We start from the raw sequence: 24,888 nt of genomic DNA, 5'->3' as shown, positions 1-24,888 counted from the left end.
TGCTCTAGTGCTCCCCATCAAATCCCTCATTTGCCTCTGTGCCAAAGCTGAAGGACTATATAATATGTTGTGTCGGCAAGTTTTGCACATCCCTCACTTCACTGAATTCTGCCGGGGTCACCTATTCACATTTGGGGTCATTTCATTTTGCCAGGAGAGAATTATGACGTTATTGCTGTCCAAATGTTCACATTCAACTCCGGCTCTCAGTTGGCTCTTAAGTAAAGCATTCTGACTAGGGGAATGTAGCTTTTTACCTGTCATTGAAAATAAAAATTTCCCTGTGCACTTCCACAGTGACACTATAAAAAGTGTCTCAACATAATATGTTATTGAAATGCTTTACCAACATAAACAACTGCCAAATTTGATTGAACTGATTTTCTTTTGTTTCACTAAATGAAAATTCTGTCAGACTGTTTGTGGTGATCATAAGCCCTGGATTCACTGATTTCCACTCAAAATAAAGTGTCATCTATTTCTCTGATGGCTGTGACGAGTGCTCATCTCACTGCAGCCTCTATGCTGCTGGTAGAAGCGACTGGACTGGGCTTCGGTTCAGCAGCTCAACTCAACTCTCCTCAGGGCTGCAATCATCTACGGCAGCATCTACTTATCACAGAGGGCTGTTTGGATTACCACACCATGTTTAATGGCAAGCTGCCATATGATGAGTATCATCAGCACAAGGAGCAATACATATTCTGTGTCCCTCCACAGAGTACCGTCTTGCTTATTTCACCACACCAAGTCCCCCCCACCCCCTTATTCTCAGACTCAGTATACAGTAAAAATTGCACTGGGAAAATGTGGGAAAAGTGAAAAACAAAAGCATAAAAGCCAAATAACCCAGATGCAAATATAGCTTTATTACTGACGCTCTTCCTCTATACAGCACAGTAACAGAGTAAAAAGCATCACAGATGTGCGCTATTTTCTGGTGAGATACAGTATCATTAATAACCAATACAATTCAATGGGGATTTTATTTTGGAGTTTCTGTGAAATAAATAGAATCATCAAGCTGTGACAGGCCAGGCAAGTCATTTGGTGGAAGCTTTGAACTGGTTGGAGCAACAGGAAGGTGTGGCACATTTTCTCACTTCAGTCTGCGGCTTCATTCAAGATGCCAAAGTCCTGGCTTAGTGAAAGAGACTTTTAGGCCGTTTAGAGGGTGAACACAATCAGAGCAACTGTGTTAATAAATCAATATAATTCAAAAACACTGCCATAAATTTTACCTTTGTCAAGCGTATAGATTTACTGAGCGAGCTCATGGAGAACTGTTGATTCAGGAAACACAGATTTGTTTTTCTAAGTAGTGTCACACTGCATAGAAAGTTTGTGTTTGCTTCCATTTTATATGGCTTACAAAAGATTGCTTGCATTTACTTGATGTTTTTTCCAGCAATGGACTTAAACCTTGTGCTGACACCTCTGTAGCTCACCAGAGCAGAAGCAGTGCTAGAAAAGCCATGTGTGCCTTCTTAAATGAACCGTTGTGAACGTGCACCTCTGAACTCTGATTTACTGCCATCCAACTAGGATTTTAGTATTAAACCAACAGTGCTCTGCCTGAAATAAAGACACAAGAGTCTTTTGTGCCTTGTCAAATTTATTGTCCCCTCCATCATACTGGACCTCTTGCCACAAAATTAGACTTTTACTGTAATAAAATGTAATATAATATATATAATAAGTCCAATAAAAATTGTAAACAAACGCTCCTCCCCGTAAATACCTAACCGAGTCCCGACAACTACCAACCTGGTAGTCTGGAAAACTCACCTATTTAGTGCATGACTTTTATCTCACACTTGATGAATGAAATAGAGGTATGACTCATAGGCAGTGACAGAGGCATGGGTCCATAACTTGTATATAAGGTATCGAATTAATAAAAAAACAAAACAAACAAACAGTATATTAGATTTGACATCACAGTGTATCACAGTGGATTTCTTGCATCGATCCATGATACTGTAAAATAACTCTAACAAAGGCCTTTTGAATGGAGTTCAAAAAGTTGGAAAAACTCAACATAGACTTCAACAAGCATTAAAAAATTAAAGAAGACTTTTCAGATATACAGTTATATAATAGATACATAAAGTACTCACTTGCTCTGGCAGTTCTGTTTGGTGTAGCATTGGAACTTATGTTGAAAAATCAGCCAGTCTCTTGGCAGTTCTTGAAATTGTGAAATAGTGTGATATATTTGTTTGTATACAAGGGGACAAACTATCTTTTCTCTGTGAAGTCAGCACAACTTTGAAGTATATTTCAACTGGAAGTAAATTTCATAACAGCAACCAATATTTTTTTTAGTACTGTCCTCAGAAGGGATTTATAAAACTAAATGGAGCCTTACAAGGTGGTAAAACAACAACTGCTTAGCATTTCACTGAGATAATCTTTTTTTTCTGAGGGTCTATTTTAATAAAAAACAATATATGATACTTTGTTAATCTCAACAAATCAGTGTCAAAACCTATAAGAAAACAAAGGAAAGTCAAAAGTCAAACTTCTAATCCTATCACTGTCCCAAGGGCTGCAAGGCAGCTGCTACATGAAGGGGCCACTAAGTTTTTCCCCCCACACATGCTGATCTCCTTTGCTGGATAGAAAATTTACCATAACCTTTGTTTAGTCTTAGTTTTTTAGTTGTATACTTTTTCATGGTGTTCAATGTCAGACAACCAACTGAAAATGATAAAATATTCTGAGATGTAATTTTTTAAAAATAAATAAATCATCAGATGGCTAATGGCGTCCCAGGCAAACTGTCCCAAGGGCTGCAAGGCAGCTGCTACATGAATGCACCATCTTCTTGGGTGCTAAGATGTGTCTGGGCACTATATTAACAGGGAGAGGGCTCTTGCCTGATGGAATATTGATAAAATGTTTTTTGTTTGCTGCACATTGCTCAGAGAGTTGACGGCTCACTGCACTAAATCATAAAGCCCGCTTGGGCGTACTGCAGAGTCAATAACCAGTTCTTTTTCTATTCTGGGAGTGCTCTCAGCTTCTGGGAGGTCGTCCATTGAAGCAACACTGGTGCTGAAAGACTTACTTATCTTAGCTATGTGCCACGCTTTACATGCGTTTCTTAATAGTCTTACTTAACACAACAAAAACGTTTAAAAGAGTTTGTTTTATAGAATAGGTAACTCATAATCTGTCCATTCAGAGCACAATATCTTAGTGCTCAGTTTCGTATACTACTGCTGATCTCATTCCCCTACAATGTACATCAGTATGCACTGGGATTCACCCCTGGTTTCTGATATATGTCTGCACCTCTCTACTACCAGACCAGTTCCTGTAAATGTTTCTGTAAATTTTTGCCAAATTAAGTGATTCTGCCTCTGACATCTCCTGTCTGTGTATACTCTGCCTTGAGTAGATATTTTCCCTCAAAACTTGGTGATTTGACAGTTATCTTAAGTGCTTGTGGTTCTCTGTAAGAGCTAGTGACATATATCTTCAACGTGAATGAAATGTTTTTTTCTGCAACGTGACAGGTGGGTATAGCATGCTGAAGCCCTGGCAGGCTGTACTCCAGCAGCAGCCGCAGTGGCAGCTACAGCATTGAGGCTGAGAGCAGGAGAGGGCTTGCCAGGAGAGGTGATGATGCCAGGAACTGCTGTATCATTGCAAAGGTTCTCTTTTCATTATAAATTATAAACTAAGTCTTAAAATCTTCACTCAGGTGTTTCCAGACATTTTAGATGATACCTACGTGCCTTGCCATTCTCATTTTAATGCACAGTCTGACGCTTAGGACACCTACATTTTTAATGGTGACATATGCTTGGATAGTTCTTTTCATAGGTGGATGTTAACCATGGATTACGCGCTCTAAAAACTAAGTCCATGAGTTATAGTAAATTATGCTGTATACATGACATGAATAGCTCCTTTTAAATCACGATGTGAAACGCAACAACCAAAGTTTATGAAGCTTTTCATTTTCATTGCAGTACTAATTGATGGTGTCAAAGATACATGCACAGGATGTTGTTTGGCAGTACAACAATATTATATGCCGAAGGATAATGGTGCACCATTAATGAGTAATAAAGTCTTTGTTAATTTTATTTTCACCTGATGCCTAAAAAATTGAGTTTTATGTTTAAATTTGATGACAAGGGGTCAAGTGTTCCTATGTTACGATTTTGATTTTACAGAGCCATCTCACTATTGACATAACCTGGCACCTCACAGCACTAACGCAAAGCGATACCTTGTGCAGATGTGGGAGTCACCAGCAGTTTTGACAAGACAGTATTTGACACTACGGGAATGAGATAGGGTGGAAGCAGAGGTGATGCAGAGGTATAATTACTCTGTTTGCATTATGGCAACTCATTAAGAGGAGATGATTTTCCTGCCAAAGAAAGTATAACAGAGGTCTGTGATCAATGTGACGTGTTTCTCTGCACCCTGATTGTTGAACTGGATGTTGAGACAGGATCTCTAGGGACTGCGAAAGGGAGACTTGTGATGTGTTTATTTATAGAGTACAATGAGTCTAATTGGTAAATTGGTCTAATGATTGATTCACTATTGAGTTTGGTGTCGTCTAGCTTGACTCCACAGTGAGGGATGTCTGGAAATAGCAGGAATGACAGCAAGGAGAAAGAAGAGCCAATACTTCTCCCCGAGTGCATGCTCCTCCGATTAACTGTCCAGTTTCCCCCGGAGTTCAGCCCACTGTAAGCAATTAAGCACATCAAGGTTGTGGCTCAGTCTGGCTGCCACCAGACTGAATTAAAGCCTTATGAAGGTGGTTTTCTATTTAAAATCCTGCTCAACAGGATCTCAATTTTTTATTTGATGTTTTTATCAACTCTGCTTTTGATCCGTTAGCTATTCTAATAAGCGATCTGGGGTCACTTGAAATGTGATGTTTAATGATGGAATTTGGTAAATTTAGCCCACATCCAAAAATATAAATAATGAATATCCTCAGGGTTTGATGATTCTAATCTAGTTTAGCAGAAAGGTGTAAATGAATCAGATCTGTGGAAGCATGGCATAACATGGTCTTCAGTTTTAAATTAAGCATGTCCCCCATCTGTTTAAAGTCTCATGTGCAGCTGGAGTCTGCTTAAATCCCTAAATTTAATAACCATTATGTCTGTTGGTCATGGCAATCAAATTTTTCCACATAAGTGTTGTTTCAACAAATGGGGTTATTCCTCTCTATGGCAGAAACCAGCCCATTACAAGATTTGATAGGCCCAAATAAATCAAGACTTTATGCATAACAGTATTCCACCTCATGCAGAGGACTTAGCTCAGGGGCCTATCTGCTTCCTGGTGTCAGGTTTGAAATTCAATTACCTGCTGCCCTGGGTAGCTGCTTGCTGGAAGCAAATCATGGATCTGAGGTAAGGTTTAATGGATTTGAAATATAATTTAGCTCTGGCTTGGCTCCTTAGAGACAGGTCACCATTACCTATAACCACATTAGAGGTAATCAAAGATTCTCCTGAATTCGTTACCTTGGCTTCCAGCATGCAACTCGAATGTTCTGTTTTCTTCCATCTCTGATGCATTTAAAGGGGAAGTTATGTATAGGTTTAAATTATAGACTTATTATACTGTGGATTTAGCTTTAAAGAATATGACTGCATCTTTTCTTTGTGGCAGTTCAAAGTAAGGGTATGTGTGAATATGTGACTGCATTAAGGATCAAATGAATTAATAGAATAAAAGATTTTCCTTAATCGGTTTCTTCCAATTCAGTTTAAATCAATTCCGTCTGGTTCAGTCTAGCTTTACTAGGTTTCTTTAGAACAACACGACAGCTATTGGGAAAAGCTGTTGTGACACAGCAAATATACTGTGGCTCAAGGTGCCATGTTCTTTTACTTTAATTGCAGATTGTAGCTTATTGCTTAGCCCTTTTTTCGAAAGGAACCTTTTTTCAATAGGCAGAGCCTCCCCTTCCTCAGACACCTGTTATTAATTCTCTCTTGTTTAATCAGAGACCTGGGAGGTAGCAGTCGCTCCTCAGGCTGTGAGGATGACAAATGAATTGCCAGGTGAGAAAAATGGACTCAAATTCATTCTCTCCTGGAATTTGTGTTCAGATCCATGCATTGTTCTTCCTCGAGGATAATGGATGGCATGGGTGGGACTTTTAAGGTGCAGCTCAGAATTCCAATAAATAGTTAATGTTGCAAAAAGTCACCCATTACAACTCTCTGACACTTTGGTTATTTGGAAATAGCAGATAGAAAGTCACTATGGTTGGAAACAACCTGAAGAATTTACTGGCAAAATATGCACCCTTTTTAGGCCATTTAAAGCTTCTTTTTTTTTGCATATAAATAGAAGTGATTCAAATAAGATTTTAAATCCTTTTGCTTCGCTGTCTTTCCTCCATCAGTAAAGCCACCTGGAAATGTCATTGCTGCTGTCTCCCATACAAATACAATCCCTTCTTCATAGAGCATATGAGGATAAGGCAGCAGCAGCTCATATTTAATTGTCATGTTTCAATAAAGGGATCTTAAAGCACTCACATTTAATTAGTTTTGATGCATGTGACACAAACAGTGAAATTTGCTTGTTATTGGTCAACAGAAAAAGTGAGATTGTAATGGCAAGTGGACTGCTTTTCTACTCTACCTGAGCACTCAAAACACTTTATACACCTTTCTTTATTCACTGAAGCACTTTTTTCTATGCGTTTTCTCAGTAAATGCTTTCTATCCAACGTTCACACACACATTCATGCACCGATGGATGCATCGGAAATCAGCCTGGGATTAGTGTCTTGCCCAAAGATATTTGGCAACAGACTGAAGCAGCCAGGTATTGAAACACCGGCCATCCAATTAGTAGATGATCTCCTCTACTTCCTGAGCTACAGCCACCCCAAACAGAAAGACTATCAGATTTTTAATGCTTTATTTATATTGTTAAGCTTGAGTGTTCTTAAAGCCATTCACCCGTTTCCTTTTGCTCTTCTGAAGGCTGGCTTGGATGGTAGCTGGCTCTAAATCATTCTTATTATTTACTAGTATTATTTAATGGATGAATGAATACTCTCAGAGCAATGAACATGCATAAAAATATGTTCCCAGGTTTACACGTGTATGTTGAAGAAATATTCCAATGGAAGTCAAAAGTTTTCTAGCAAAAGTATTTACTCTGCGTTGCGTCATCAAAAAGGAGCAGTAGCCCCACTAAATCCTTGAATGGTACCTCTTTTAAGTGTCTGAGAAGTGAAGGCATGTTTTTCTCTTGTCAACTGGCATTTGATACAGGGCAGAAAGGAGGTGACCTTGCCCTGCTGCTGTGAAGGGCTGACTCCAGCTTTCAAACTACTCCCCACTGTCTCCTATAGCTTTAGACAAGCTTTGTGAAATGATGTTAGCTACAGCTGTGGTTTAAAAGGGTTTGCTTATTTTTACTGCATTGTGAAACTTGCAGAACACTTTGGGTAAGTTTTTTTCTTATTGTTGGGTTAATAGAACAACAAAAAGCAGGAATCTGCTGTACCAACATCACTTTGTCTTATTGTTTTTGTGATTTTATAATCCAAAGTCAGTTTATTTTGAGGAGCCGTGTGTGTTTTTAAGCAATATAAATTGCAATTTGTTGGAAAGAAAATGTGTTTGTGGTTTTAAAAATGAATCTAATGCAAGAACCTTTTCCATTAGCTTCCACAGAAAATTAGCTTTTTTCCTCACACATCATATTGTGTAATTAAGGTCAAAAACAGTTGAAAAACAGTTCTGCATTTGGAACCTGTTAAAATAAATTCTTTTAAACATTTAACATCCTTTTCATCATGGTCTAAGTCTAATAGTTTAACCCTAGGGAGAATGTCTATGGTTTTAAAATATTGACTATTTAAACAGACTAATGTCAGTATGTACCTGAAGGACATTAAGTGCCACTTGTAAATACAAAAACACTGATGATTGTTGGTAAATATCTGTGGTGATGAAATATTGAGTGAAACTCTTCAGGTGGTTTCCAAAAGGGTTCTGTGGTGTTTTTTTGGAATAAAAAAAAATTCAAGAAAAAACATTTCGGCTTCTGAGATGTAATGAAGTTACTGACAAAGACAGAGAAACCTGCTTCCACAGCTTGTGTTTTCTTTTGGACTGTTTGTTATTAATAAAGTCTTGATAACTCGACACCACATGTAGCCATGAATAAGGCAATGACCATTTAAATGGATGAAAATAAGGACAGCATGTTCTGAATCCTATTTAGATCTTGTTCAACATCAAAACAGCTGCCATTTCAGGGACCCACTCCATTACTTACTGACAATAGAGTCTGATAATGTAATACAGCAAATGCTTTGTGCTGAATTTCAGAAGATCCAGATGCCATTCAAAGTCCTTGCTTGCACAAGTCATGCATTGAAGACAAGCTGCTGTCTAGGATTTATGCACATAATGCACAATATGAGTGAACATAAAACCCTAAGAGGGTTTTTCTTTTTTTTACAAAAAGCAACGGATGTAGGGACACATGTTAACAGCACCACAAATTAAGTGGTTTTTTTTCTCATGTTGCAAACATCAGACATAGACCTGAGTCTGTTTTTTTTTTCAAATCAGAATTGCAGCTTTCTTTCTCCTTCACTTATCGAACAATAGTCCTGAAGAATTGGATTTCTTTCCTTAGAGCTATCAGCTTTTGATGTGACACAGTGACTGTAAGAGTCAGTCATAAGGTTTAACAATGAACAGAAACCCTCAGATGTTGCCGATCTTAGCTGTTTCTCAATGCCTTTCTGAAATTCTAACGTTGCAGCTCATGCTCAAGGCATAAATCAAAGTGTGCAATGCTCATTCCAGAAAACTAATACTATTATCAGTGTAACTGAAGCTGACAGAAAATTTAATTAATTACATGTTTTTTTTTTCATTTTAATGAGCTCAAGTGTTAAGTCACTTTTAAGCATCTGCCTGAAACAAGATAACATTCTGTTAGAGAAAAGGGCTTTACTTTCCTTTTTAATCAGACTTAAGGTCTCAAAGCCTCATTTAACAAAAAATAACTAAGAACACAAATATTTGATGGAAGGAGAATGTTAAAAAAAAAAACCCCCAAAGAAAATAAGCATTGGGGGAGCTGACAGAGCGTAGGATTTTCAGTGACTTCAAAGCCTGCAGTTCCATCAGAGCCATCCATATTGTGAAGAAGCAGCCCACGGTCAGGTGATAATCAGGCTGCTTTGTGCTGCATCTACCCGTGTTTGCGGATAATCATGATGGGCCAGTGGGCTGGTGAGTGAGGCCTGTGTGGTTTTCTATCCTTTAGCTATTTGATCACTGTAGGAGGACAGCGCTGTGCAGGGAAATAATCAATGCCAGAAGGCTATAAACAAATAATTATTGTGTTGGAGAAATGTCTGAATTTCTTATATTCGAGGAAGTGTCTGCCAAAGGCCCAGATAAATAATGGAAAATAAATCAGTGCCATTCTAGCTGTTGGTATCACAACTTATCACCAACACCAGTCACTCGGTCAGTGACATTATGTTTTTCATATCTGCAGTGGCTGATACATAGCGACTTCAGCTCAGATGCTAGAGTGAGCTTCCTGCTAATTACGGGGTAATCCCTGTCCCATCCACATCCTTAAGCAACACACTGAAAATAAAGTTGTTCACAATAGCAGGGGAGTGCCTGGCATAGTAGCTTGTGTGCAAGTGAAACTTATTTTGAGAGAAAAAGAGTCAAGAAAAAGAGTGTTCTTTCTGATCGTGATGAAACTAGCGGCTGTGGTGCCATTAATGAGAAGTTTCACATAACGAGATTCTAACATGGCTGGACTCAGCCAGCAATGTTACGCCTTCTTGAAGAATGTCTGGAGGCTGGAGACTCTGAAAATGCAAGTACAGTTTGAAAAGTCTTGAAAAAAAAATGTATCCCAGACTTGTTTTATGAGGTCACAGTGAGGCTTGCAATTTAGCTTAATGCTGATTGAGTCACTGAGGCATTGAAGCAGCTAACAGACAGCTTTATAAATAAAAACAAAATTAGTAATTAATTCACACTACAAAAAGGGGTCTTAGACACAAACTGTTTCTAAGACCTGTTTAAGCAAAGAGAAGATAAATGATCTCATTTTTTTAAACACTCATTTTTTTCTTGCCGTTTTGTTCCTCAATTAGGTTTTACCACTTTGTTTGATTATCCAAAAAAATAAATAAATACAATACATATTGCCTTTTTAAAATGGCATAAAAATTCATGGCTAACTATATATGTATCTCATCTTTATACATTTTGGCTCTGCAAATATTCACTCGTGTCAAGTACTGCGGCGTGTTCACAAATTGAAAGCCCTCTATGTGTTCAAGCCCTTCTGTCTGAGGGTCCTCATAACCTTGTTCTCATGTGTCCCATTCAAGCTCTGCTTCAACTAGCAAACTCATCCTCCTCCTCAAAAAATGTCAAGCTTCTTAAGAAAAAAAAGGGGAAAACAGAAAAAGGAAAAAAGAGCTCCTGTGGAAATGCTGTTTTATGCTATGTCTTATTGTCTATCCTGATCAAATCCTTCCATGAGGACTCCTGCTAACTGCATAGAAATCAATTTAATAAAAGATTGGCTTTCATTAAAAACCCTATGAAAACACTAGACATCGATCCTTCAACACAACACAAATAGCCATTGTACTTTATCAGCGGTCTGTACTTTGCGCCACACATGCCCACAAATGGATGCTTAAACCTCTCTATGCTTAAATGCATGCACACACACACACACACACACACACACACACACACACACACACACACACACACACACACACACACACAAACAGGACACACACACACACAGAAACAGGACACACATAAGGCTGGTTCATCAATGTGATGGGCTGGCTAAGAGTGGCATTAGACTTAGCTCTTTCTGCATGACTCTAAGTCGTGGGAGGCTGACCCTGATAAATCAGACTGTGAGACAGCGTGGCTGTATGTGGTGGAGACAAGCTCATGGTATGGGGTTCAATTTATGTGGGAAGACTGCTCTAGATGGGACTGTGAAATGGGAGCCAAGCAGGCAGACCATGCTACCCGCCCGCTCTCAGCAGAGTAGCGGTAACAAACAAGGCAGGCGCTTCTCATGTGACAGAATGATCTCGACAATACACTGGCAGTTGATGTGTCGTGTTGCTGCCCTGGAAAAATCAAAAACGGTGTTATGAATGCAATAAACAAGCTGTGGGTGGGTGGGTGCTTGGTGTTGGGGGGTGGGGGTAAAGAAATGCGTTAAAGGGGAATTCAAAAGAGTACCACTGTAACTGGACAGAGATGAGAACAGTGCCTGCTCCTGCTGTGCCTTCGATTTTCTGCGGGAGTGTTACTTTCATTCTTCACAGCATCATGTAGAATGTGGACTGCCATGCACTGAGCTCCTCTCGTACAGTAGGTATGATGTGTATAAGGGAGCCTGTTTTTTAAATATAGTTTTTGTTGTACATAATAGTTTGGTTGTTGCTGAAAAATTTATTATTTCAGTCTGGGACATGTCTTGGATGTGGCATATCTACATAAATTATCTCTATACAAATCAAGGTCTTGCTATTCTGTTTGCTATCTTCCTAGTATGTAAATGTCAATATTTTTCTGACACAGTGTGTGAATCATTTGTGTCTGAAAGAATCGGCTGGATCTTGTGTCGGGTGGCAAATTTGCTGCTGAAGACAAAAAGTATAAACTTTATGAATAGTTGAATGTGGCTGTGTTGAGTAAGCTGCTGATGGGATTACAGAATTAAGCTTGAGCCTTCTGGAGGTGTCAAATGTCCATAATAATTGAATATAATATGTTATTGGAGGAGCACACTGACATCAAAATGCCCCTTTCTTTAATAGTTTCAAAAGGACTGGTATAACAAAGCTGTTTGCTGGTAAAATAATCATCTCCAAACATATTCCACTCACTGTAGTATGAAAAGAACGAGGCTGTTATATACTGGAGGTGATCAGAAAGTCAATACAAAGCAAGCAGCTGAGTTCAGGGACCTTGAAGCAGCGGTCACAGGTTTTACTTCAAACTGCCCTCTGAGGGTGTGGTTAAGAGAGTCAATATTTGGCCTCCTCATCTCAAGCCTCACAAAGATTTCTGTCAGTTATGCTTAACTTGAGTTCGAGCTCTGATAAATGAATCATGGTAGTGAGTGCTTTAGAATAGTTGGTACGCCAAGTTGATTACATCATACCCAGCAAAGCAAAATCAATGCAGTCAATAGAAAAAAAAAAACCTGTCAGATTCAAGGAGCAGCTTCGTCGCCATCCTCATTCTCAGAGATTAAACTACAAATCAGTTTGTCACAAGCTGCTATGTTTTGAGACTACGAACATGAATGACTACTTCCCTCGACCGGCAGTTTCTAAGCAGTCTTTAAATCCATGAACAATATTCAATTTCTAAGGTTACTTTTATGTAGCTGTTCATAAACAGATTCATTACATGTCTTGTGCAAGCACCTCAAAATAGAAAACAATTCACAAAAATGTCCTCCTTCAGCAAGCCAAATTCCTCTAGGGGAAAAACAATAGCCTTCATATCTTCAAACAAATGCAAGTATGCAAGCTCTGCTGAAATGTTTTCTGCTGTGCTGCACTGTGCATAGGGATGTACTTTGCATATCTATTATGCGCTTTCTCTGTGAACAAGCAACCTTGTGGAACTCATCCGAAATCTGCTTTATATTTCTTTTGAAATCAATATTCAGCTTGTTGCTGTTTTCAAGTCTGCCAACGACAACTGCCCCCAGGCAGCCAAATCATAGGGCTCTTGTGTGAGGAAGAGCTCGCTAATACTTGCATTACTTAACTCTTAGTAAAAAACAATAAGGGACTACTCCATGCTCGTTTGGCATGTTTAGTATTGCGCTGCTTTTAAGTAATAGCTGTGTGGAATCTTTTCAAAACCAGTGTTCAGCTAATGGTTTAATGAAGTGCTACATTGACCTAACATGAGCCTTTGAAAGCTAGTGAAGCTTAAGTATTGGTTTTACCATCAATAAGTTAAGCTGAAAGCAGTTGGATTGGATGAAAAAAAAAATTCTTACCTGTCAGGTTATCAGCATAAACAGACAATTGAATGGCAGCATGGGAAGAGAGATGAGAAAAGAAGGACACAAAGTTAGCCACAATTTTAAAATCAGATCAATTCATTATTCATTATTTTATATAGTGTCACATCACAACAATAGTCATCTCAGGGAACAATGCCCCTTGAGGAACAACTTGGTGACAGTGTCTTACAAGCCATTTACTTTCACAACGAAGGAATTCATGATGGATAGTAGAAGAAGGATATGCAAAATGATTGGTCTCTAGCATTGTTTAATAAATAAACAAACAACAACAACAAAAAAAGTATTGCCGTATGCCTGAATGGTAAATATTTAGCCAAAGGGAACTTGGCTATGTCAGAACCAAATTGTCTTGTGAGTTAAATAATGCTACTTGATCCTTTTAGATCATCTGCCTCTGTCACATCAATACTTTGGATAATCCTTCCTCACTTATATCCATGAGTCGTTTCTGTGGTCTTCCTAGTTTCTTCCTGCCTTTTTACTACGTTTTACTTCCCTACATTTTTAAACAAATATCTGTACTTTCTACTCTTTACATTTTAAAAACAAGCTTGTTATTTTTGGTTAAATGCACTTGAGGCGAGTTATTTTTCACATTGCTACAGGCCTTCAATCATCAAACCCATTTGAGCCTAACAGCCTAAACACATGAAAGGCAATGCTATTCATGTGTTAATCACCAGGGTATAACACATAAAAAGAGATAAAAGAGGCAGAACCATGTGCCATAGTCAGAGGTTAAATTGGGTTGGTAGTTTTGTTTGTTTGTTTGCTTTTTAGGCACAACACCGGAAAGAGTGCAGATGTAGATGGGGTTGCTGTGCTTTAGCATGTAGCTAGTGCAACTAAAGAGGAGCGTGGAGCAACAGGAGCATAAAAGGAATTATGTTTTCTAAGTAGCAGGTAATATAAGGTAATATAAAATGCAGCCTTTCTATCAGCTCAACAAACATCAGCAAACAAACTGTTTGTGTGCAGTTTGGCAGGAAGTGTGCCGCTAGCTAAAGGTACAGCTGCTGTTTTTTACAGGGAGAAAAAGGAAAAAGAGCTAACTTCACTCATAGATAGAGAAAGATACGAAATACAGGACAGCTGAGGAAGAAAACGGGTTAGATTTAAAGGTAAGGACTGCTCAGTGTTATTTGATAAACTGGAAATTTAATACTGATATGTAAGTTCTCACATTTTCAAATGAGATATTTGGTCTGTACTTGTGACATTATATTTTAGTGTGATGGATTTAAAATAAAACACTGTGCTGGACTAGTGCACAGTGGCTGTGGCGTTCATGGTCAGAGTTTGGTTACTTTAAGTGTAACAGAGATTGATTTCAAGTTAAGCTGTTGATGTTTAGACTCATTCACTGCATTCCTCATAACTTTTTTAGTATAAAGGCAGCAAAAACAGTGTACTATGAGTGTAGAGGATGGAACAACACAACTCATAAGACATCTGCTTCCATCTTGTTGAATTCAGCTGATCACAACCTGTACATTAAGAAAATCCACTGGAACAAATAGAAATTGTGATTCTCTTCCCCACGCTGAGCCACTACAACTGATTTTAGGGTTGCTGAATCCCACTTTAGCCCCTGACTGCACCTACTTCCTGTAGGCAACAGAGAATAGTTTTTCTACTGCTCATTTTTCACTTGAGTGATTTAAGCTAAGTACATTTAGTAGAATTACTATTTCTTTATTTCTTTATTTCTTTTTTCTTTTGCCTGTCCCATTTGGATCTTTAGCCATCAGAATTGTTGTCTGAAGGCCAAGAAAGATGCCAAGTGGATTTACTTTACCAAGTGGATCATCATGGCCTTGCCATATTGGTCCATTTGATTGACCTTTATTATAATTATGTATTTATTTTATTTTCGTTTTTTAAAGACGGGATAGACATGACTGGGGGATAGGACAGGGAGAAAGAATGAAAGAAAGAGAGGGAGAGAAAGAAAAATAGAGGGGAGAAGAGATGTAGAATTACAATTTAAACTGAAGTAAAGTTTTTATTCTCATTTATTAATATTATTTTATTTTATTATTTTATTAATATAGCATAAGCTTCTGTTAGCTTTGCACAAAAATAGCTGGTAGAAATGTCCAACAAAGTGCTACTTTTTTACTTTCTTACTTTGAGTACATTTTACAGCCTATATTTTTTCACTTTAACTTGAGTAAAGAAGTTGAATCAGTGTTTCAGCTTTTACTTGAATATGTTTCAACACCAGTATCTGTATAAGTATAGAATGTTTAAACCTTTGCGATCTCTGACAATCCCACCTCTGTAAATGTCCAGCCCATCTCAACCCTGCATCTCTAACTTTGTCTTAAAACTAGAGATGGATTTTATGTAAATGGTAAATGGCCTGTATTTATATAGCGCTTTACTAGTCCCCAAGGACCCCAAAGCGCTTTAAATATCCAGTCATCCACCCATTCACACACTGGTGATGGCAAGCTACATTGTAACCACAGCCACCCTGGGGCGCACTGACAGACGCGAGGCTGCCGGACACTGGCGCCACCGGGCCCTCTGACCACCACCAGTAGGCAACGGGTGAAGTGTCTTGCCCAAGGACACAACGACCGAGACTGTATCAGTATCGGTCCGATACTGACGTAAATTCCTGGATTGGATGTGGGAGATGTTGAGTATTGCAGCATCGACAGCGATCAACTCGAAGGAAAATGACGATGGAGGCAAAAATGTCCTTAATATTTTGGGAACTTTATTCCTCATTAACACGCGGCAAAACTTTTCTCATGGGTGCCATTTTCGTTGTGGTATACTTTTTTTTTTTTCTTAGGGGCGTGATGACGCAGCATCCGTGCTCTTACAATGAAACAGTGCCTCCTTGTCGTGGCAACTAAAATACTGTCTCTGTTAAACCACAGTAACCATAATGCAGTTAAACACTGTACAACATGAGTACACACAATGAATATCTTAACACCCCCTCTTGTACTCAGGTTGCAATTGTTCCCTGGTTGTCCTCACACACTACTGTTTGAGTGTATCTGTAGTCATCTATACCTTTCAAAAGCTGTTCTAAATATATACACTCTTGCATTGTGGAAGCCAAAGCCATATACTCTGCTTCACAGGTGGAGAGCGCCACAGTGGGCTGTTTCTTGGTCTTCCATGAAACCAAAGAACTGTTGTTACCTAGGCGTACACAGTACCCAGTAGTGCTGCGTCGATCGGCAGTGTCACCTGCCCAGTCAGCATCACTGTAGGCCACTAGACCTAAATTCTCATCTGTGTTTCTTCTAAAACACAACTTCTTATCCTTGGACCTTTGAGATATCTCAACACGTGTTTCACAGTTCCCCACTGTTCTTCTGTGGGTTCATGGAAATGTTGTGACAACTTGCTTACCACAAAACTCAGGTCAGGGCGGGTACCTGATGCGAGGTATATAAGACTGCCTACAGCCTCCCTATACATCCTCACATCTCTTATCTTAGTAGCACCTTCTGTGTAACACAACTTCTGATCACAGGGAGTTCCTCTGGGTTTACAGTTCTGCATGTTAGACCTCATCAGTATCTTGTTGACATAGGTTTCTTGTGACATTGTTACACATCCATCAGACTGAGTGAAATCAATACCCAGAAAATGCTTAAGTCTGCCCAAGTCTTTCATCTTAAATTTGACTGAAAGCATTTCTTTCGCATCCTTCATTACCTTTTCATTGCCAGCAGCAATTATCAGGTCGTCCACCCAGATGATCATAATCACCTTACCATCTTTTGTCTCTTTGGTATAAACACAGTGGTCTGCTGGGTTTTGCCTGAAACTGTTCGCTGTTAGGTATTCATGCAAGATCCTATTCCAGATACCACCACATTCTTTTAACCCATACAAGGATTTTTGTAATCTACAGACTAGCCCTTCTCCCTCTTCATAACCTTCTGGCTGATCAATGTAGATTTCATAATCAATGGGAGCGTGTAAATATGCTGTCTTCACATCCATTTGATGGAGTAACAGGCTCTCCTGCGCTGCTTTCTGTAACAAAACTCTTATGCTGGGTAAGTTGGCTGTTGGTGAGAATGTCTCTCCATAATCTATCCCCAACTGTTGGCTGTAACCTTTGGCTACGAACCTTGCCTTGTATCTGTCGTTTCCCTCAATGTCACTCTTAACGGAATAAACCCACTTCCCCCCTACAGTTTTCTTTCCCTTTGGCAAAGTGGTTAGGGTAAAAGTGTCATTTTCCCGTAACGAGTGAATTTCTTCATCCATGGCTTTGATCCAGTTCTTTGAGTTAGCTGATTCTATGGCTTCCTTAAATGTGTTTGGGACACCACACACTGCCCTGTAGCAGTAGTCTATGGTAGTGTGGATCTCATCGCTGCTACTGTTGGCAGCTACAAAGTCATTTAAATGTCCCGGTTTTCTTCTCTCCCTAGGAGGATACCTTTTGTTGACGAATTCATCACTTGTCACAGTTGTCTCTTTTCGTTCACACTCATCAGGTGTACTGCTTTGTGGACTTCTGTCTGTCACCATAGGTTCCGGAACCTCCTCATTGTACATGTCACTTTTCTCTGAAGGTCTGTTTGCCGCAGGCTGTCTTACTCTGCTACAGTCGTCATTTAGTTCTCCCTCATCTGTCTGTGTTTGTCTTTCTACATTTACCTTGCTCACAAACTTAACAAGTCTATGTTTCTGAATTTTCTCAATTTCAGGGTGGTAAACTAAGTAGGCGGGACTGTTCTTATCATAACCTACAAAGAAACCTTGGTCACATTTTGAATCAAGTTTCCCCTTGTTCTGTTTGTATCCATAGCACACCAACCCAAATTTCTGCATTCTTGACAGGTCTGGCTTTTTACCTGTCAGCATTTGGTAGGGTGTTTTCCCTGTTCGCTTATTAAAACATCTGTTCCGTGTTACAGCAGCAGTTTGAATGGCATAGTTCCATAGGCACTTCGGTAGCTGACTCTCAATCAGCATGCACTTGCCCATCTCGAAAAGAGTACGCCACCCCCTCTCGGCTGTACCGTTTTGATGGGGTGAGTACGGGGCTGATGTTTCATGTTTAATGCCATTTTTCCTTAACAGGGTTTGAAAATCTCTGCATATGAACTCTGTCCCATTGTCTGATCTAATGCATTTTACGTTGCCATATGGTGCAACATCCGCTAGAAATTTCTCTGTTGCCTGCACTGTATCAGTTTTCGTCTTCAGGAAATATACAAACACTGAGTTTGAATAGTCATCAGTGAATGACTGCACATATTTGAAGCCATCAATAGATTCAGTGGTTATCGGGCCTGCTAAATCTGTGTGTACCATTTGTAAAGGGGCCTTTGCTCTGGTATCAGGATCTCTGTTTCGGGTTTGTGCAAACTTTCCCTGGATACACACTTCACATTTCTTTTCAGGTCTGTCGGTTCTCCCCTTAATCTGCATACCGTTAACCACACCTTGCAATCTTGCTACATCTTCATAGTTGCAATGGCCTAATATCTCGTGCCATGCTTGTATGTCATGATAGGTGTTACACTTATCATTACCCTCTACTTCAGTCTGCAAATAGTACAACTTTCCATACACATGAATGTTAAAGTTAGTACCGTCTTTGTGGGTCAACACGTCCTGCCCTTGTTTGAAGGTGACTGTTGCTCCTAATGCAGTGGCTGACTTTACAGAGAATATGTTCTGGGGGTATGATGGAATAAACAGTGCGTCTTTCAGCGTTGCCTTTCGTCGCTGGCCTGTACTGTCAATCAGGAACACCTCTGCGTCCCCCCTCTGTTGGGCGACGCCCCTGCACTGGGTACCGTCTGCCAGTTCTACGCTGTGTGACTCCGGTCTGAACGCGTCGTCGAAGCTCTTGAACTTGGCGATGCTGTTAATGATGTGTGAGGTAGCCCCAGTGTCCACCAACAGGCCTTTCTCCTCAATGCTGTACGCTGACTGCTGGACTTTGATGTCTACGCCCTTAATCCTGAAGGCATAATCTGGCGTTTCTGCTTTGGATCCGTTGCCGCTCTCATCTGCGACCTTCCGCGCGCCATCTTGTTTGTCTTTATGTCTACATGTGGTATCACTGTGTGTGCTGCTTTTGCAATGACTGCACCACGTCCTCCGTCTGCACACTTTTGCTCGGTGGCCTTTTAGTCCACACTTGAAACACACAATGTCCACATCGCTCTTGTATCTGCATTGTGCGCTGGATCTCGTGTGCTCACGCCCGGTTCTTCCTCCTGTTTTCATTACGTTGTCGCTACACTCGGATGCGCTTGACTTTTCAGTGTCTTCGAAACTCCGTAGCTTTGTTTTGAACTCAGCAAATGTCATATCGTCTTTATCGTGAGTAACGTGTATTGCAAATGGCTTAAAACTTTCAGGTAGACCTTTTAAAACCATAGCAATCAATAATCCATCACCTAAAGTCTCACCCGCATTGCGCAGTGCTGTAATGGCGGCCTCTGCTCTGATGACATAGTCTGTGACAGTCTCTTCCCTCTTTTTCTGAAGCGACGATAGCGTGGTGTACAGGTTGATGATTCGGGGCTTCCCCTTTCCCGCGTAGTAGTCCCTTAGTATTTCTAATGCTCTTCTCCCATTATCAGGGGCATCTCTCATAATCAGTGAGAGGCTTTTATCGTCCAAGAATTGGATTAACTCGGCGTAAGCGTCAGCGTTCTTCTTACCGTCTGCTGCTACTTCAGCCGCGCCGTTCGGTTCCTTCAGAACGGTGTCTTTTAATCCCAACAAGTGCAAATATCCAAGCACCTTAGTTTCCCAAAGTTCATACCTGGTCTCATCTCCGTCAAACATGAGTCGAGGCAGCCTGCTTGCTCCTCGTTGATCCATGTTGCTATTTAGCCGTTAGCCCGCTATCAGTTGTGGCTCCGGATCTTTATGAGAAAAAACTCTTCTTCGAGTCGGCCCTGGGCCCATAACCTGTTGAGTATTGCAGCATCGACAGCGATCAACTCGAAGGAAAATGACGACGGAGGCAAAAATGTCCTTAATATTTTGGGAACTTTATTCCTCATTAACACGCGGCAAAACTTTTCTCATGGGTGCCATTTTCGTTGTGGTATACTTTTTTTTTCTTAGGGGCGTGATGACGCAGCATCCGTGCTCTTACAATGAAACAGTGCCTCCTTGTGGTGGCAACTAAAATACTGTCTCTGTTAAACCACAGTAACCATAATGCAGTTAAACACTGTACAACATGAGTACACACAATGAATATCTTAACAGGAGAGAATTAAAAAAATGTAATCCGATCCAAAAAAGCACCTCACAAAACTTGCGACATGGCGTAACTCTGCTTATAACCTTAGCATGTTGGAGCAGTATGCATCAGGTGATAGAGCAGCTGTGTGTATTTGTAGCCTCGCTACCAAACCAGCATTTTATCTCCGAGGAAGTTATCCCAGAGAGAAGTAAAGCAAGTGTGTAAGTTCATCTCTGAATGTTTGTAAAACATTCCCTCGTTAAGCTTAACAACCGATATATGGCGCGACTGCCTCTTTTCTGATCAATAATCAGCTGATCGGCTTTTCTGTCGGGAGTCGTCTCTCTTCTTTTTTTATTGCCCACTTCGCGCCAGAAAGAGGAAACCAGCGGCTGAACAACAGCAGCAAGTTTAAGCTTGATGATGTATTGTTAGAATTTATTTAATATTACTTTCAAGACCAGGATCCCTTTCTACATAGCTGACAGCTGGTAACTGTGCAGGGGCGGATCTAGCAAAGTTTGGCCAGGGGGGCCGATAGGAAAAAGGGAGCACAAAGACATACTTTTCTTTCTTATTCTCATTTAAAATGTCTAGCTTTTAATAAATAATTATCTGAATCTTACACCCAAAGTTTTAATCTGATGTAAAATGTATAGAAGTCCATTACTGTATATATTAACTATTAAGTCTAATATACCCTAGTAAGCTATAGTACTTTTTCCTTTGGGAAGGTACCATCTGTGCAGTCTGCAATTCTGTTGAAGAAAGATGTTGAATCTATTTAATTATTCTTGAAAAATAATCGATTTAATTTTTTTTTCACACTGCATCAAATTAAAGTTGATTATGTCAATTAAGCATCATGAGGTGGAGGGTGGTTCCCTTTTTTTCTTTTTTTCTTTTTTTTTTGCTGGGAGTTTGCAACCCTATTAGTTAGGTTGCTTACTCTTTAAAATACCAGAATAGGGAGGATGGAGAAGGTTTAAGTTTGTTAGATTGATCAGCATTGCTGAACTATGAAATATTTTGGGTGCAGTGAATTTTTGCATACAGGTATAACAGAATAGCTTTAGTGTTTGTTTGTTTTTTAACTTGAGTATGAACTTATACAAAAAGCAGCAAGATATTAAAAAAGCAGTTTTATTGATTAAAAAACACACTATATCGGATTTATATCGGTATCGGCAGATATCCAAATTTATGATATCGGTATCGGACATAAAAAAGTGGTATCGTGCCATCTCTACTTAAAACCGCTCAACCCGAGCCACTCCCTCACTATCCTCATTTCTAGTCATGTCCCTCCTTCTCTCTCCCAATGAAAATCTTAGCATCAGCACTGCCACTCCCAGCTCTGTCATCATCAATATCATAACAGGTCTCACTACTGTCTTATAAACACTCCCTTTCACTCTAGCCGCTATCCTGCTAATCACCCCTGACACTCATCTCCATCCACTAACGTTCATGCATTCTTCACCTCTCCTGTGTACTGTTGCTTTGAATGGTTAACCCCAGGTATTTAAACTCAGCTACCTTCACTACCCCTGCTCTTTGCAGCTTCACTGTTAGACCTGTCTCGCTCTCATCCAGACACATACATTCTTTCTTGCTTCCACTGACTTTCATTCCTCTTCTCTCCAGAACATGCCTCTCCAGGCTCTCTTCCACCTGCTCCCTACTCATTCTGCAGATCACATTGTTGTCCGCAAACATTATAATCCATGGAGACTTCTCTGCCACTCCTGACTCCTGTGCAGTACCACAGTTCCTCTCATGGCACTACATCATATCATTTCCCTAGATCCACAAAAACACAGTGAAGCTCCTTCTGACGTTCTCTCTACGTCTCCATCAAAACTCAAAGCAATCACCACATCTGTAGTGCTCTTTTGTCATGAAGCCATACTGCTGCTCACTTACTGTCACCTTTTGTCTTAACCCAGCTTCAACAACACTTTCCCAACTTCATGGTATGGCTCATCAACTTTGTCCCTCTGCTGTTACTACAGCATGAACAGATATAAGAATGTTCATGTTATATTTTAAATATCTGCCAAACAGATGAAGGAAAAAAGAAACATACAGAACAAGTACTTGAGGATTTATTTCTTTACGAAGTCATTATTGCAAATTTCCCCCCAAATTTAAAAATGACGATAATTTTCCAAGTCATTGTTATATATAATACAGTGTGAAGTGCTGCCGTGTTGCTGTTCTGCTTCATTATATGCATTACCACATTCTTCTGCTTTTACATCACATTATGCACATTACTCTGTGTCAAGAAGCCGGACACAGCAAAAGGCAAAGAGCAACTTAACCTCACTCACCATGAAACAGAGAAATCTCCAGGGTCGATTCAAGAGAATCTCAAGACAATCCCTGCAGACTCGTTTTCCTTCCTAATAGCTATTTCTCAACCCCCTACTTTCTAATTAATGCAAGACCCATACCCTGCGGTCTTTTATCGGCCTGTGTCTTCCTGCTCCTGCCCCTAGCCATCATCCCTGGGGCCTCAGTGAGGACTGCCCTTGGACTCTAGCCTCTGCCAGCAAATACAGCTTGGCTTTGAGGCCTTGCCCAAGGCAAAATCGACCAAAATCAATGTGTGGAACAGTGTGGGGTGGTTTGTATCATCAGATGAGGTGAAATAAGGTACACTTACATTTGTTGAATTGCTCATTTTAATTATGCAAAAAGGATGGAATAAAGAATGAATTTTTGAGTTCAAAATGTAAGAACTGAATCCAAGCCATTGGTTTTGAACACGTTTCATACCTGTCTCCTTTTTAGGTTTCATGCCCTGCATTCCTGTTTCATAATAAATTGTGGGGGATCTAATAAATTATACAGGGCCCTTAAATAAAACATTAGGAAAATTATATTATAATGAATTAAGTGTTCACCTTAATTCCAATTAATCTACATTTAACATGGTCTGGTTTGTTGAAATTAAGAAAATCACTGGTGGCTGCACTATAAACCCGCATATCATACATATTCTTCCCTAAAACATTGTGCAAATGGTAGTGAATGTTCCTATAATTAATTTAATCTATTAGCATCTCTTAAACAAAACTATTACGCTTTTTGTTGTGATTATGCAGTGATGATTTCCAGAAACAAAAAACCACACTCAAAGACAAAAACGTGTGTTTTATGGGAACCACATTGTCTTATGGTTTTAATTAAAACTGATGGAAAATACCTTGGGTTCTTTTCTGCGCATTACTGTTGCTTTTTCAAAAGCTGATGTTTATAACTATCACGGTCACACGAGTGCATAATGCATTCAAATTTGCCTGGTCACAGCTTGCCCTTTGATTTTAGCATGTAAGGTTAAAAACATTGCACGCTTTGACAAAATGATTTTTTAAATGTAATGAATAGGAGCAGTCTGCATTTTAAATATGTCGTGATGCCAGAGAAAAACATCTGATTTTGACTGACCAGGCCTTTACACTGAGAATTACATATAGCTGCTTTTGATAGCAAATATAATTATCTTCTGAACCAGTAATGAAACAGAGCCAACCATCTATCTTCAGTAATTACCTCAGTTAATGGGAGTTTGTCTTAAATATTTAATTACACAGATATTAGCAATGGATTTCTAGACTTGAATAAACAGATCAGAGCTAGCTCAAAAACCATTTGCAAATACCTATTAATGTTTGCCTTGAACTATTGGGAATAGTGCAGGTGGGACTGACAATTCAGATCTGTTCAGATAAGCTGTCAATCACAGAACAGTACGCTAAATTGAAATGCAAAACCTGTATAGCTGAATGGTTTGCAGTAATATTACTCTGAGGCATTTGGAATAAAGGTGTCCATCATATAATAAATGTTATGCAGCAGTGCAAATTCCCACCTGTACACTGCAGTGAAAATTTGCATAATAGCCTATAGTGGTGTACTCCGGTTTAATGGGAGGATGATGCGCTATAATTATTAAAATGCTAAAATTCTACATGGTTATAGATTCTTTTGTATAGCTAATTTTGACCTCAAAAAGCAGACTAGCACGGTAATGTTCATGTTTAACAAAGAAAATGGATTAAGGCTTAGGTTCATTGATCCTCCAGCTCTCTGACACATGACTCGTTTGAAGTACAGCTAGTGCCTTTATGTAGCACTAATTCTTCTGTTCAAAGGTGTAGCAGTAAATGTGAAAGGAGGAAAAAAGAGAATCCACCTGGAACAAATAGGTTTCATAGCCTCAAAAAATACATTTTAAGTGATTTTTTATGTTAATAAAATGTTTTGTGGCAATCACTTAATTTCTAATATCGTTAATTTGATATATTACAAACATCACATTTTCATCTTCAGTTCAAAGTTTGCACATTTTCTGCCTATGAATATCTCAACAGGCTGAGAATCACATAAAATGTGACCATTCCCATTCTGTGTTATTTATATTGTTGACACATTGTAGTTCTCACGATCCCCACTAACAAATTTCAGCTAATTCTGATATTTCTCACAGGCACTGAAGGCAGCATACTGTTAATTAATTAGAGCCGATATATTTGCAGTCTATGCTCAGCACAATTAGTCTGGCACTTTCAGTTTAGTGT

General features: G+C 39.5%; 1 protein-coding gene across 2 annotated transcripts in view; it reads right to left on the bottom strand.

The window, feature by feature from the left end:
* The window catches only part of chst8 (carbohydrate (N-acetylgalactosamine 4-0) sulfotransferase 8), a 78,624-nt gene extending 58,193 nt beyond the window's left edge, over positions 1–20,431 (bottom strand). Inside the window, exon 1 of one of the 2 annotated variants that reach the window (XM_076874782.1) lies at positions 18,681–20,431. In XM_076874782.1, coding sequence (XP_076730897.1) covers positions 18,681–19,926 — 1,246 coding nt within the window. In that variant the 5' untranslated portion in view covers positions 19,927–20,431. The remainder of the gene's footprint in view (positions 1–18,680) is intronic. The other variant, XM_076874817.1, reaches the window with a different exon arrangement.
* Between the last annotated feature and the right edge of the window lie 4,457 nt (positions 20,432–24,888).

The sequence above is a fragment of the Maylandia zebra genome, linkage group LG1, assembly GCF_041146795.1.
Source record: "Maylandia zebra isolate NMK-2024a linkage group LG1, Mzebra_GT3a, whole genome shotgun sequence".
In the NCBI taxonomy this organism is placed as follows: Eukaryota; Metazoa; Chordata; class Actinopteri; order Cichliformes; family Cichlidae; genus Maylandia; species Maylandia zebra.
Note: the sequence above shows the minus strand (reverse complement) of the source record. Positions and strands in the feature narration are given on the sequence as shown.